Below are 16,535 nucleotides of genomic sequence, written 5' to 3' on the forward strand. Positions count from 1 at the left end.
CTCATAATCAATATCGGGTCTTTGTGAAAAACTTTGTGCAACTAGTCTTGCTTTATATCTTGTGACCTCATTATTTTCATTTCTTTTCCTTACAAATACTCATTTGTATCCCACATGTTTAACACCTTCTAGTGTACGGACTACTGGACCAAAAACCAGATATTTTGAAAGTGAGTGTAATTCTGCCTCGATTGATTCTTTCCACTAAAGCCAATATTTTCTATGTCAACATTCTTCAATAGATTTTGGTTCAAGATCCTCATTTACAGATATAATATCAAGAGTAATATTATACACAGAAATGTTGTCAATAATTACATTAGTACGATTTCATCTTTTTCCTGACATGACATAGTTTATTAAAATCTCATTATTATCTTTAGGTATTTCACCTTCCTCACTAGTCATGTCGAGGATTTCTTCATGGGTATGTACATCCTCAACAAAGTCTTTTTCACTATTAATTATTGTTCATTTTCGAGGATTTTTATCTTTGGAACCTACTGGTCTACTACGCTTCTGGCGTGTTCCAGACTCATTAGTGACAACTTGTTGTGTTGAGATATCATTTTTTTATGGAACATTTTCAACTGGTATATGTGACTTAGTTATATTCCTTCCATCTATAAATGCATTTGGTAATTGATTTTCTATATTTTTCAAATGAATTATTTCCTGAACTTCAAGTTCACAATGATCTATATGGGGATCTAAAGGAGATAATAACGATGCATTCCGTGTAATTTCTTTTTCCAATTTCTTAATTCCTCCCCTAATGTTGAAAATTTTCTCTCATTAAAATGACAATAAGCAAATCATGTAGTAAACACATCACCCGTCATGGGTTCAAGATATTTAATAATTGATGGGGAATCATATCCAACATATATTTCTAACCTCCTTTGAGGACCCATCGTAGTGCATTGTGGTAAAGAAATTGGAATATATACTGCACATAAAAAATTCTTAGATGGGAAATATTTGGCTCATGACCATAAACTAATTGTAATGGCGAGGCTAAATATTCTCAAAGTCAAAAGAAACATTTGATGTTCCACAAACTGTGCCAATCTTCTCTTCAGGAAATTCAAAAAAGTCCACCACATCCAAACTTGTCATGTGGGATGGGTCAAATATGTCATTATCCTCGTATGCAAAATTTGCTTCCACATTTTTTTCTTCTTTATTTAAAGAGGCTTGATAGAGGTCAACTAAGTGTTTTGACGTACGACAGACACGTGACCAATGCCCAGTCATTCCGTATCGAAAACATTTATTTTCAACACTCTTTGAACTTTTATCTTGTGGAGCTTTTCCTTTGTGGTCATCATTTTGCATGGTTCTTTCGAAATTTGAAGGATTAGCTCGACCACCACGAAAATAATAATTATTTCTTCCTCTACCACGACTACGACCACGACCATGACTACGACCACGACCTTGACTACGATTATTAACATTCATAACATTCACTTCAGGGAATGGTGTTGTCCCGATTGGTCCAGATACATGATTTTTCATCAATAACTTGTTATTTTGTTCGACCACGAAAAGACATGAAATTAATTTAAAAGACTATTTAAAACCTTTCCTCGATATTGTTGCTGCAGGAGCATATTAGACATGAAATGTAGAAAATTTCTTCTCTAACATTTCAGAATCAGTAATTTTCTCTCTGCATAATAACAATTTCGAACTGATTTTAAATAATGTGAAGTTGTAATCACTTACTGATTTGAAATCTTGTAGCCTCGAGTGCATCCACTCATAACGAGCTTTAGGAAGAATAACTATTTTTTTTTTTATGATCATACCTCTCTTTCAAATTTTTCTACAAGATACGAGGATCTTTTATTGTAAGATACTCCATTTTCAATCCCTCGTGGATATGATAACGAAGGAAAATCATAGCTTTTGCTTTGTCTGGACTGGATGTCGTATTTCCTTCTTTAATATTCTCCCCAAAATTCATAGCATCTATGTGAATTTCGGCATCAAATACCTATGACAAATAATTATTGTCGTTAATATTAAGGGCTGCAAATTCTAACTTTCTGAGATTTGTCATGGTAGCACTATCATAAAATATTGTTTTTATGTTAGAAATTTAATAGATATAGAATATGAAAAATGAAATAAAATTTATTGATTATAATGAGGGAAAAATCGACATTCCTTTAGGATCTACCTTTAGCGGGGAAAATGACAAGAGTTCATGCTGATAACATGTTGTAAATTTGAGGAGTACAACGGGAACACAGATGGTGATAAAATATAATATAATAATAAAATAAATAATATATAAATAAATAAAATAAAATAACAAAATGAGAAATGAGAAAATTCTCAAATTTCTCCACTTTCTCTAATTTGTATGGAATTTGTCCAATGTGTGTATGATTTTAAGATCCACAAAATGTCACTATTTATAGGCAAAGTGGCAAGTAGGATGTAGACTTACATGGACACCAAGCATGAATAATTATAACATGGATAACGTGAGAGTGACACATGACTTTTGGGCCACTAAGCAATAGACATCTATTTATTATTATAATATTCATAATATTTTTTATTTTCTTCATTTATTTATTCAACCATTATTACCACATATATTATGTGATAGCACACACAATTATATATAATTTTTTTCATGTGGTTACATAAGTTTATTATTATAATAATATGTTTACAAGTTAGACAATAGTACAAATATATTCTATTTTCGGTGGAACTCGAGGTGGCCGTTTTGCTAGCACTTCTTGTTGATGTTTTTGTAGCTCTAGCAACTGTACCTGCAAATCAGTGAGTCTTTGAATATCATTCCCATGTTGTTTTTGCATCTCTTGAAATTTCTGTTCCGCTTTACGCCTTGCTTCTCTTTCTTCTTCTATTTGCTTCTCAAGCATGCGTTTTATTTCTTCCGCCTTGTCCTCAAATTTGTTAGCAAGAAACAAGCTATGTGTAAATGCTTGCCCTCCATTTTTCCATCACTTCTTTCACTAAATCTAAAAGCTTATTCACTTGTTCACTCTTTTTGCTTCCACTGCTGGTCTTGTTGTCAAAAGGTACATACCGTCCCTTGCAAGCAGCTAGGATATCCTTTAAGGCCACAGGACAGCCAAGCAAATAATCGTCGAAGGTTCCCCCTTCATCGTCATCATCGTCGTCATCGAATTCGTCGCCTCCAGTGAAGACTACAATAGCATAATTCACAATCGTGGATCCGAATAAATTTTGTAGGGTTTTGAGGGTGGTTTCTTCTTCTTGAGTGAATCGATTTTTCGATGAGAAAACCAACAAAACAGCATAAATGTCTTCCCTTACTAATTCCAAACAGTCAGAAAGCTTAAAAAGAAAAGAGAGTGATGGAGAGACAGAGACAACACACTGCCAAGAAGGCTTTTCTTCCTTCTTTCTATTTCTGAATAAAAGACTTACAGCCTATTTCTTCTTTCTGATTTCTTTATGTATATATATAGAATGAACGAATGAATGGTTTTTTCTTTTACACTACTTGAATGCATAATACGACAAGGAGTATAAAAGAAAAGGAATATTATCAAAACTGTTTTTGTCCTTTTTTGTATGCAGGTGTAGGAGAATCAATTTATTGCACCAGAGTTGGTTGAGGAGAGAAGGAATTCATGGTGGCTGTTGTGTAGGCTCCACGTTGGTCTTCTTTGTTTTCCAAAGGGGCTGATGTGTCTGCTTTGTCATCCCCCCTCAAGCGAGTGTGTAACTGAGTTAGGCCGAGCTTGCTTCGTAGGTAGGAAAAGGTTGGAATTGGGAGAGCTTTAGTTAGACAATCAGCAAGCTATTCTGAGGAGGGAACATACCTGACATGTAGTTGATCACTGAGGACGAGATCTCGAATGAGGTGGACATCTATTTCGATGTGTTTAGTTCGAGCATGGAAGACAGGATTTGCAGCCAATGCACCAGCTCCCATGTTATCACACTAGAGGATTGGAATTCCGGTTGGAGAGAAACCAACTTCAGTGAGAAGGTTATGCACCCATATAAAATGTTTAGTAAAGATAGAACACCATTCTTAGTATGCAAATTGGAATGTCCAGACTGATATAGAAAGAGGAGAGCCATTTCCAGCAACTACTTTATCAGTACCTAAGTAGCTTGATGAGGATTGAAGAAAGGTGGGGTTGCTAGTGACATGAGTTGAAACTCCGCTATCAACATACCAATTGGGGTCAACAACTGTTTTGGGGGAGGCAGCGGTTGAGTGAGTGAGTAAAGTTGAGGTTTGCTGTTCCTGATGTCTGTTGGGTGGGAGCTGGGTGGATTCAGCTCGATTATGAGTCTGTCAAGGGTTGTTAAACTCCTTGTTGTATCTGAAATAGCAGATATCGGCAGTGTGGCCTATTTTTCCACAGGTTTGGCAAGTAGGCCTGGTTGTGGAGGCATTGTTCCATCGGCCACGCCCTCTGTTCCTTCCCCCTCCTCCTCGGTAGTTGAATGACTGATTGTTTCCATAGGAGTTTCTATAAGGATTTGATAACTGATTATTTTGCACTACATTAACTGAGGGTGAATTTGAAGCAATGGACACATTGGCCATACCGGTGATGCCTGTCTTGATGGCCAACTGATATTCAAGCCTCTTCTCATAGGACAGTAGGTTAGATTGAAGATCAGACCACCTAGTTGTGCCTTTGCTTTGCACGGCTACAACAGCCGGATTGTATTCTTCATTGAGGCCAGCCAACACTTGGGATATGAGATCAGGAGAAGACACTGGTGAACTTGCAAGGGCAAGATTATCAACATATTTCTTCATCAACGTTAGGTACTCACACATTTTTAAGGCTACTTTGCGAGTTTGTTGAAACATCCTCTTGAGGTAGTCAGTTTCTGCTCTTGACTGAACACCAATAAACTCTTTGGCATCTTCCCATAGCTCCTTAGTTGTCTGATGTCTGATGACTTGAGTGGCAATGTCTTGACTCATGGAGTTATAGAGCCAACCTAAGAGCAGTTGATCAATAGCTATCCAAGCTTCATAGGCTGGATTAGGTTGCAGAGTAGCCTCTGCTGAAGATATAGGGCTGGGATCATTACTTGTGCTTTCACCAGAACTTTCACTGTTTGTCTGACTAAAAAATGACTGGGGCAGGAATTTTCTCCAGTCAAGAAACCTTCTAAACGATAGCTTCTAAGTATTGGCCAAGCTAAATTTTGCCAGAGAAGAAAATTTGACCTATCCATCTTTATGGATGTCACCTGATTCAGCCGCTGATTGAGAGGTGGACTTGAGATGTTCCCATTATTGGTGATACTAGGAATTGTAGGCAGAGAGTTGGCAGGTGGATTTGCCTTTTTTTTTTTTTTTTTTTTTTGAGTCGTTTGCTGCTGATAAGAAGCTGGAGTCAGAAAGCTTTAAAAGAAAGGAGAGTGATGGAGAGACAGAGACAACACACTGCCAAGAAGGCTTTTCTTCCTTCTTTCTATTTTTGAATAAAAGACTTACAACCTATTTCTTCTTTCTGATTTTTTTTTTTGTATATATATAGAATGAATGAATGAATGATTTTTTTTTATACACTACTTGAATGCATAATACGACAAGGAGTATAAAAGAAAAGGAATATTATCAAAACTGTTTTTGTCCTTTTTTGTATGCAGATGTAGGAGAATCAATTTGTTGCACCAGAGTTGGTTGAGGAGAGAGGAAATTCATGGTGGCTGTTGTGTAGGCTCCACGTTGGTCTTCTTTGTTTTTCAAAGGGGTTGATGTGTCTGCTTTGTCACAAACATTTCACTATTTCCCTCGTGATGTGTTCTGTTCCTTGGGATAATTCGAATAGACCTGCACAATTTTTCCCAATGCATGCATTAGATCGGGAGCTATTCAATGTTAATAAGATTTTGTTATTTTAATTATTTTTTGGTTTGTTTAAGTCTTTCTTTATGATGTTTTTTTCGTTTTTTTATTTTGAAAAATTTGTTTGTTTCCCACATTTTCTTTACCTTGGTTTCATCTTTATTAAATGAACACTTTATCTATTAATTTGACCTAGAATTTAGAAAAAATTTCACAGATAAAAAAAATGTCAAACTATTAACAGAAATTAAAAAAAATATATTGATAGACTTCGATCAACGTCTACCACATAGTATCAATGATAAACTTCTATCAACTTCTGTTATCAATAGACATCGATAGACTTCTATCAACCTCTATCAAAGAAGATCAAATTTTGTTATTTTGTGTAAATAGTTTCTTTTATTTTCTATTAATTAATTATAAATACATAAATAAGTTTAAAATCTAGAGATTTTCAAAAATAGAAAAATAAAGAAAACTATTTCACGAATAGTATTTCAAGACATTAAAAAATAATTTTTAAAACTATAATTGTTAAATATTATTTCTAAAAATAAATATGAAAAAAATCCTAAAGACTGATTCAAAAAACAATTATAAATCAAGAAATAGAAAGTTAAAAACAAAATCATTAGTGAATGCGATTTTATATTTTTTGAAGTGTTTATAACAGATTAAATGTGCTTTTATTTTTTATTTGACTATTGGTTTTTTGTTTCAATTGTTAAGATAGACTATTGCTTTGTCGGTGTTAAATGGAAGAAAATGAATCAAGAATTCCAAGGTAGAGTTTTAAGATTGTGTTTGCCGCTATACGAAATTCTTACCAACCTAAACTGTTTAATAAAAAAAATTTATTAATCTATCCATAAGGATCACTTTTTAATTTGATCAAACGTACAAAAATTATTAGATACAACTTTTAGATTTTAGCTTTCTTAACAATTTAGTAAGAATAATAGTCCGTTCGTTTTTGTCAGTTTTAGGGCAACTAAGAACCAAACCGAACCAATCGATTTTATAAAAAAATGATCCAAACCAATGTTCAATAAAGAACAAATCAATGGATTGATTTATCTTTTGTTCGATTTATTATCTGTTTGTTCTAATTTTTGGCATTTTCTTTTTTCTTCTGATTTTTTATATTTATTTAAATTTTTGTTCTGAATTTGTCCTTTTTGCTAATTTTAAATTAAAATTGTGTATTTTTTTTTCTATAAATTGAAATTGTACATTTTTTCTTGGCATTTTTTTCCCATAATAATTGGTCTTTTCCTAAACAACAAATATATAAGCACCATAATAACTAAAATACTAAAACATAGCTAAGGATATGTATACACCCTTGGTTTGATTTGGTTTTGATTGATTTTTCCAATAAAAATTCGATCTGAACCATTACTTTTTTGTTTTCTCCAAATATAAACCAATATGTCCAATTTTATACTTAAAAAACAAACCAAACCAAAGGATGAACTTGAGTTGGTTTTTTTTTTTTAATTTTTTTGGTTTTTTATAGCACTCCAAAAATCTGGTACACTCCCTATCCCATATTTATTTATTCTCACATCTATTCCAAAATTTTAATTTATTTAAGTTATTATAACAATAATTTTTTTAAAAAAAAATTATTAAACAATTCAGATTAATAATTAAAGTTTAAATCATATATATTTTGAAATAATTATATTATCATAAATTATAAATTAAATATTAATATAAAAAAGAATTGAAAGTATAATCTACTAAATTTTAGTATTAATTTATCAAACACAATAACTAGTTTTTTTAATTTAAAATTAAAGTTTATTAAACATTATTTTATTTTTGAACTAATTTTTCTAAGAACACAATTATTAGTAATTATTTTAAAAGTTACAGTAATTTCAAACCAAATCTAAGTCTTGAATTTGAATCCCTCAGGTCCACCTGGTTTCCTAAATACAACTTCCTTTATATAGTTGTCCATATATGCATGATATTTAGACCGAAAAGCCATTCCCATAATAACATCAAACTCCTAAAGATCTAAGGGAATCAAGTCAATTATCATGGCTACACCATCAACCTCTAACATACAATCTCTATATACATTACAACCTACCATAACATCATCGACAGAGATATAAATAAATAATTCTTCCGACATAGGCTCTACCAAATATCAAATTATTAAAAATGGCTCTATTATCATTATTTGAAATGGGCAAAAGTGGAAATCAAAAGTTTTTTTTCCACCATAGCTCCTTCTAGATAAGTATAGATGATTCTATAAAAATAGGGACAAAACTTGGTATCTTTTAACATGTAAATGCCAAAAACATCAAATTTTGATTTTCTTTTATTCTCTTCGTGATTCTCAATAAGAAAAATAGTGTCAAATTTGTTTTTTTTTTTTGTTTTTTTTACCTGTGATGCTCAAAATTAGGCGAAGAGGTTTATTAGGCCTTGTTGTATTTTGGTAACTATTTGATTTTTTTTTTTTTAAAAAAAATTAAGCCTATAGACATTATGTCCACCTCCAAATTTTTTTCTTGATTATCTAATTTTTATCAATGGTTTAAAAAACCAAACCAAAATTTAAAAACGAAAGTAGCTTTTAAAATTTTTTTTTTTTTTTTTTTGGAATGACTAAGAATTCAACCATTGTATTTCATAAAGATGCAAATTATTGTATGAGATGAGGAAAAAAATATGCTTAATTTTTAAAAACCAAAGAACAAAATAAAATGATTACTAAATGAGGCTTAAGTGATTTAAAAGTCAAATTACCAAAGATAAACCGTTGACCATCATCTAAAACGGGCAAAAGAAAAAATAAAATTTCTCTCCTATAACCTTTTTAGATAGTATAGAATTTTTTTTTCGGCGGTTCTCAAGAAAAATAGATCAAATTTTGTTTTTTTCTTATTTTTTTATGTGTGATGCTCAAAATTAGAGGGAGAAGTTTATTTAATGATTTAAAAGTCAAATTACAGAAGATAATCTTATGACCATCATTTAACATGGGTAAAAGAGAAAATCAAAAGTTTATGATATATTTTTTTTATAGCATAGATTAAGAGTTTATGATATTCCTTATATTTTCCCTAAATATTATTATTTCTCCATTTGGATATTCTTTTATTTTAAATAAATAATAATAAAAAGAGATCAAGTATACGTATATATTGAGGGAAGATATATTTTTTCTCTTTTGAGATAATAATTTATAAGGAACAATTTAGGGGCGTTCAAGCCTCCAACTTGTAGGTGAAATAGCCCACACAATGTTTGGATCTCCGATTATAATCAATAACGTTTTTATTTATTATAAAATACAAATTATTTAAAAGCTCTTATTGTCTATCATGTATATTTTATAGCCTTCTCCCTCATCATTTGTTATTCAGACTAAAATAATTTACATCTCAAATACAAACTATTATAATCCATATTAAAATAGTCTCCAGTCCAAACACTTTATTATAATATAAAGACTACAATAACAAATTTAGCAGCTATAGATTAAAATAGTTTCCACTCCAAACACATTATTAAAACCCAAAACTATAATAATCAATTCAGCAACTATATGACTAACCCAGAAGAACCCTTTTGTGATTTGAATTCTATCTGTTCTATATTGAACGGTGGAGGATTCTTTTGTGATTTGAATTCTAATTGTTCTATATTGTACGGTGGATGATTCCTTTCTTTCCCCTTTTCTTTAGAGAGATTCGTTAATTACATATCCAATTCACTTTATTTAGCTTTTCCCTTGCCTAAGCTTAGAATTTATACTTAGATAGCTTAGGTTTGGCTTGCATTTTAATTTAGTCATAAAAGCGACAGTGACAAGTAAGTTTTATGGTTGTATAAAAGGGAGAACATTATATTTTATTTACCACAACATCATCTAATTTAGGTTTTGAAGTCTATCTTAGGTTGTTCATATTAAATATTAATTTAAATGGCAGACCTTTATCCCCTAACTATGGTGTTAATGGGGCGTACTGGAAATGGAAAAAGTGCAACTGGAAATAGTATTCTTGGAAAGAAGTTATTCAAGTCAAAGAGAAGTTCTACGGGCATTACAAGTACTTCCGAGATGAAAACATGCGAACGGTCAGATGGACAAGTAATAAATGTCATAGATACTCCCGGTAAGAAATAAGCAACTTATTAATCATTCAATACATTACGCATTTATTTTTGTGTAGCCAACTCAATTATTTTATCAAAAATCTTTTTCTCTCATTTTTAAATATTTCAAATATAACAAAATTTTATTGTCTATCAATGACTGACATTTATAGACTATTATCAACGATCACTGTGTATTTGTGATAGACTACTATTATCAATCAATGTCTATCATTGATAGAGTGATATCTGCTATATTTGTAAATAAATTGGTTCGCTTTTCTTATATTTGAGAATAACATGACTTGAATATATTTTCAAAGTTTGATTTATTTGGTGCTTTTAAATTTTTTTTTTACACATAAATTCTAAGTTTTATTATTTTGATCTATGTACTTTCATAAAATTTTATTTTTATCTTTTAATCATTGCTTAAATAATTGGCTAAATTATAAAAAAAATGTTTCTGAACTTTACACTTTGTATCTAAAATGTTTATAAAATTTCAAAAGTTAAAAGAACTGCCCTTAAATTTTCAAAATGAGTTAAAAAAAAATTTCCTAACCGTTAGTTTGGATGGAAAACGTTAAAGTTTTGTTCCAAAATACCCTTGAACATTAAAAAGTTTCAAAAATACCCTTAAACTAAAAAAGAAAAAAAATTAAGAAAAAGTACCCTTTCTGTTATATGAACAGAAACTGTTAATACTGTCCTACCTCTCTATTTTCCATCTTTTTCTCCCCTCTCTTTTTCAATACACTATTACTCTCCTTTTTATTAACTATTTGACATTTGTTTATCTTAAAATAAATAAATAAATAAAATTACACACTTTAATTAAAGTATATGAACTATAATAAGAAGAAATATAATAAATAAAGCACCACATGATTTTAAGATTTGCATATTTTAACCAAATTGTACAATAATAGTTATATGTGTGTTAATAGCCAAATACTATTTCTTTGGTACTTTTAAATTGTTTTTTTTTACACATAAATTCTAAGTTTTATTATTTTGACCTATGTACTTTCATAAAATTTTATTTTTATCTTTTAGTCATTACTTAAAAAATTGGTTATTATAAAAGAATATTCTTGAACTTTACACTTTGTGTGTAAAATGCATTTGAAGTTTCAAAAATTAAAAAACCTGCCTTAAAACTTCCAAAAGAGTTCAAAAATACCCTTTCCATTAGTTTGAATGGAAATCATTAAAGTTTTGTAACAAAATATCCCTAAACTTTCAAAATTTTCAAAAATATCCTTTAATTAAAAAAAAAGTTAAAAAAATACCTTTTTTGCTATATGAACAGATACCGTTGATACCATCCTACCTCTCTATTTTCCATATTTTTCTTCCCTCCCTTCTTCAATACACTATTACTCCCCTTTTTGTTAACTATTTGACACTTGTTTATTTAAAATAAAATAATAAATAAAATTGTACACTTTAATTAAGGTATATGAATATAATAAGAAGAATGATAATAAATAAAGCACCAAATGTTTTTAAGATTTGCATATTTTAACAAAATTGTACTATACTAGTTTTATGTGTGTTAATAGTCAAATACTATTTTTATTTGACTATTTATTGTTTTGGTATATTTTGAGAGGAGATTTTGATTTTGGAATTTTGTGAAATTTTGTGGGATTTTGTGGGATTTTGTGTTTTAATTTAAAATTTCGGTTTTTATTTTGATTGTTGAGAAAATTGGTGTAAGCTAAGAATTGGAAAACTAAGAGAAGTATGGGAGTATCTATATGAAAAGATGAGGATATCTACATAATTTATCTTAAAGTTGGTTAGTTTCGAACTTAGAACCTCGGACAAGTTAATCACCATATTAACTGAAGGGGCATTTTTTTAACTTTTTATTTTAATTTTTAAAGTTAGTTTTCTCACGAGAAATTAAGGGTTTCTATTCAAATACTAATGGTAGAGGTATTTTTGAACTTTTATTAAGTTTTACACATTTTTTAAATTTGTGAAAGTTTAAAGGTATTTTTCTAAACAAAACTTTAATTGTTTCCATCCAAAACTAATAGCAAGGGTATTTTTGAACCATTTTTTAAAGTTTAAGAGTATTATTGAAACTTCGGAAATTTTATAGACATTCTTGACACAAAAGATAAAGTTGATGGCATTTTTTATTTAATCTTAAAAATTCTAATTAACGTGTATTATTAATATTCTTTTTAGAATTAACATGGATTCTAAATAGAACATAATCACATTAATCAAAAGTTATTACTTCATGTTCTTTTCTTTCGAGTATCATACCGTGCTGAAAATTGTGATCGAAAAAGGGATAACGAGACAAAATATGCTTTTTTTTTTCGAAAAAAATATGCCCAACTTATAGTTACAAGTACTTTTCCTAAAAAAAGAATACAAAAAATGGAGCAACGACGCATTTTTTGATTTGAAAATATAGAAAAGGAAAGGAAAAAAAAAATTGAGTTTTAAAATGTTACACTTATTTTACTTTTTAAATTTGATTTCAATTTAATACCTATATTTCAAAACATTACAATTTTACCCTTGTGGTTTGAATTTTATTTTAATTTGATTCCTAAGTTTTATGTCATATATTTTTAAGCTGGATTTTTTTTATTATTTATTTCTTGCTTCCGTTGTTTAGTATCAAATATCTATGGGTTAATTTAATAAAATTATAATAATTATAATTAATTAAATTTTGCTATTTTTCACCCTTATTAGAATTAATTATAAAATTTCATTTTATAGGGATGTTTTCAAAATATAGAAAAAAACTTATCTTTTCAAAATATAGAAAAATGAACTAAAATACTTATAAATATAGTAAAATTTCATTGTATATTTACGACAGACCATGATAGACTACTATTTGTGTCTAGATAGATACAGATAATAGTCTATCGCGGTCTATCGTAGATAGACTGTGATATTTTGCTATTATTTGTAAATATTTTCAACAGTTTTTTCATTTAAAAAAAGGACAGTTACAAATATAATAATTAGATCCAAAGTATCAATAGATATAATCATAATATAAAAAAATTACAAATATGACAAAATTTAGATAGTTTATCGGTGATAGACCATATTATTGGTAGGATTTTATAACTGATAGAAGTCTATCACGGATAGACTTTGCTATATTTGTAATTTAAAATGATGTTATACAGTTAGTTATTATTCCAAAAAATGCTACCAATTGCAATTACCCTTTAAAATAAGTTAATTAATAGACATTAACGTCAAAAACTAAAAGTGAGTATTTAGTGAAAAATCAAAATTAAAAGTGTAAATCTAAAAGACTATGGATCACATTCTAACAAATTCAAACATGATAAAATTGTAACATTTTAAAATTTAAGGACTAAATTAAAAGAAATATTTTTCCTATAGAAAAATTAGTATCTTCCTCTCACGATGTCTCAACCTACAATTGTCATATATTGACAGAGCCATGGTCCTCCGGCTATGATTGAAAATATGGTAAATCGTGAATCTGAATTACTATCCATTAAAAATTTAAGGAAACTTTATAAAATAGTTATAATATTGTTTATTTAATATATAAAAGCACATTTTTTTACAGAATTACTAAAAAGACTCAATCCAAAAGGGATTAAAATTCAAGACTCAATCCGCAATTTTCCAAACCCAGAAAACTTGTCCTCTTAGAAAAATTAGTTCAAAAGTAAAATAATGTTTAATAAACTTTAAATTTAAATTAGAAAAAACTAGTTGTTGTGTTTCATAAATTAATACTAAATTTAGTAGATTATACTTTCAATTATATTTTATATTAGTATTAATTTATAATTTATGATAATATAATTATTTCAAAATATATATGATTTAAATTACAACTATTAATCTGAATTGTTTAATATTTTTTAAAAAAGTTGTTGTTATAATAAATTGAATCAATTAAAATTTTAGAATAGATGTGAGAATAAATAAATATGGAATAGGGAATGTAACAGATTTTTGGAATGCAACGAAAAACCGAAAAAAAAAAAAAAAAAAATCCAACTCAAGCCTATCCTTTAGTTTTGTTTGGTTTTTAGTTAAAATTGGCCATCTTGGTTTATATTTGGAGAAAACAAAAAAGTATTGGTTCAGATTTAATTTTATTCGAAAAACCAATCAAAACCAAATCAAACCGAGGTTATATACATATCCTTAGCTATGTTTTAGTATTTTAATTATTATGGTGCTTATATATTTGTTGTTTAAGAAAAGACCAATTATTATGGAGAAAAAAGTACCAAGAAAACATGTATAATTTCAATTTATAGAAAAAAAATACACAATTTTAATTTAAAATTAGCAAAAAGGACCAATTCAAAACAAAAGTATAAATAAATATAAAAAATTAGAAGAAAAGAGAAAATGCCAAAAATGAGAACCAAATTGATAATAAGCCGAACAAAATAGAAACCAATCCATTGATTTGTTGTTTATTGGACATAGGTTTGGATCATTTTTTATAAAATCGATTGGTTTGATTTGGATCTTGGTTGCCTCCAAAACTGGCAAAAACAAACTGATTATTATTACTAGATTTTGTGAAATAGTTTTCTTTATTTTTCTATTTTTGAAAATCTCTAGAAAATAAAAGAAACTATTTACACAAAATAGCGAAATTTGATCTTCTTTGATAGAGGTTGATAGAAGTCTATCGGTGTCTATCGGTAATAGAAGCTGATAGAAGCTTGTCATTGATACTATGTGATAGACGTTAATAGAAGTCTATCAATATATATATTTTTTTATTTCTGTTAATAGTTTGACATTTTTTCTATCTATGAAAATTTTTCTAAATTCTAAGTCAAATTAATAGATAAAATGTTCATTTAATAAAAATGAAACCAAGGTAAAGAAAATGTGGGAAACAAACACATTTTTCAAAATAAAAAACGGAAAAAACATCATAAAGCAAGACCTAAACAAACAAACAAAAAAATCAGAATAACAAAATCTTATTGACATTGATCAGCTCTCAATCTAATGCATGTATTGGAAAAAATTGTATAGGTCTATTCGACTTATCCCACGGAACAGAACACGTCACGAGGGAAATAGTGAAATGTTTGGAATTAGTAAGGGAAGGCATTCATGCTGTTCTGTTGGTTTTCTCAGCGAAAAACCGATTCACTCAAGAAGAAGAAGCCACCCTCAAAACCTTGCAAAATTTATTCGGATCTATGATTGTAAATTATGGTGTTGTAGTCTTCACTGGAGGCGACGAATTCGATGACGATGATGACGACGATGAAGGCGGCACCTTCGACGATTACTTGCTTGGCTGTCCTGTGGCCTTAAAGGATATCCTAGCCGCTTGCAAGGGACGGTATGTACTTTTTGACAACAAAACCAGCAGTGGAAGCAAGAAAAGTGAACAAGTGAATAAGCTTTTAGATTTAGTGAAAGAAGTGATGGACCAAAATGGAGGACAAGCATTTACACATAGCTTGTTTCTTGCTAACAAGTTTGAGGACAAGGCGGAAGAAATAAAACGCACACTTGAGAAGCAAATAGAAGAAGAAAGAGAAGCAAGGCGTAAAGCGGAAGAGAAATATCAAGAGATGCAAAAACAATATGGGAATGATATTCAAAGACTCACTGATTTGCAGGTACAGTTGCTAGAGCTACAACAACATCAACAAGAAGTGCTAGCAAGAAGGCCACCTCGAGCTCCACCTAAAATCGAATATATTTGTACTATTGTCTAACTACATATTATTATGATAATAAATTTATGTAACCACATGAAAAAATTATATATAATTGTGTGTATATTATCACATAATATATGTGGTAATAATGGTTGAATAAATATACGAAGAAAATAAAAAGTATTATGAATATTATAATAATAAATAGATGTTCATTGCTTAGTGTCCCAAAAGTCATGTGTCACTCTTCATGTTATCCACGTGCGTTGTAATTATTCATGTTTGGCGTCCATATAAGTCCACATCCTACTCGCCACTTTGCCTATAAATAGTGGCATTTTGTGGATCTTAAAATCACACACACATTGGACAAATTCTATATAAATTGGAGAAAGTGGAGAAATTTGAGATTTCTTGTTTCTCATTTTGTTATTTTATTTTATTTATATATTATGTTTTATTTATTTTAATATTTATTTATTTTATTATGTTATATTTATTTTAATATTATATTTTTATTACCATTCGTGTTGCCGATGTACTCCTCAAATTCACTACCTGTTATCAGCATAAGCTCCTATCTTTTTTCCCGCTAAAGATAGGTCCTAAACATATGTTGGTTTTTTCCTCTTCGTTATAATTAATAAATTTATTTATTTATATATTTTTTGCATATTCTATATCTATTAAATTTATAACATAAGTACAATATTTTATGATAGTGCTGCCATGACAAATCTCACAAAATTAGAATTTTTCGCCCTTAATACTAACGGCAATAACTATTTGTCATGGGTACTTGATGCCGAAATCCACATAGATGCTATAAATCTTGGGGAGACTATTAAAGAAGAAAATACAACATCCAGTCAGGACAAAACAAGAAC

At 29.3% G+C, this 16,535-nt stretch overlaps 1 protein-coding gene and 1 pseudogene across 1 annotated transcript; one reads left to right on the forward strand and one right to left on the reverse strand.

The window, feature by feature from the left end:
• Positions 1-2,696: 2,696 nt before the first annotated feature.
• On the reverse strand, positions 2,697-5,999 carry LOC120090743 (immune-associated nucleotide-binding protein 3-like; annotated as a pseudogene).
• Positions 6,000-9,700: 3,701 nt separating this feature from the next.
• Positions 9,701-15,881, forward strand: LOC120090121 (immune-associated nucleotide-binding protein 1-like). The gene is made up of 2 exons (XM_039047634.2): positions 9,701-9,990; positions 15,008-15,881. Exons 1-2 carry the CDS (start codon positions 9,798-9,800, stop codon positions 15,703-15,705), a joined length of 891 nt encoding a protein of 296 aa, XP_038903562.2. The 5' UTR covers positions 9,701-9,797; the 3' UTR covers positions 15,706-15,881.
• Positions 15,882-16,535: the final 654 nt, after the last annotated feature.

This window comes from Benincasa hispida, chromosome 11 (assembly GCF_027475165.1).
Source record: "Benincasa hispida cultivar pf3 chromosome 11, pf3_genome.v1.1, whole genome shotgun sequence".
NCBI lineage: Eukaryota > Viridiplantae > Streptophyta > Magnoliopsida > Cucurbitales > Cucurbitaceae > Benincasa > Benincasa hispida.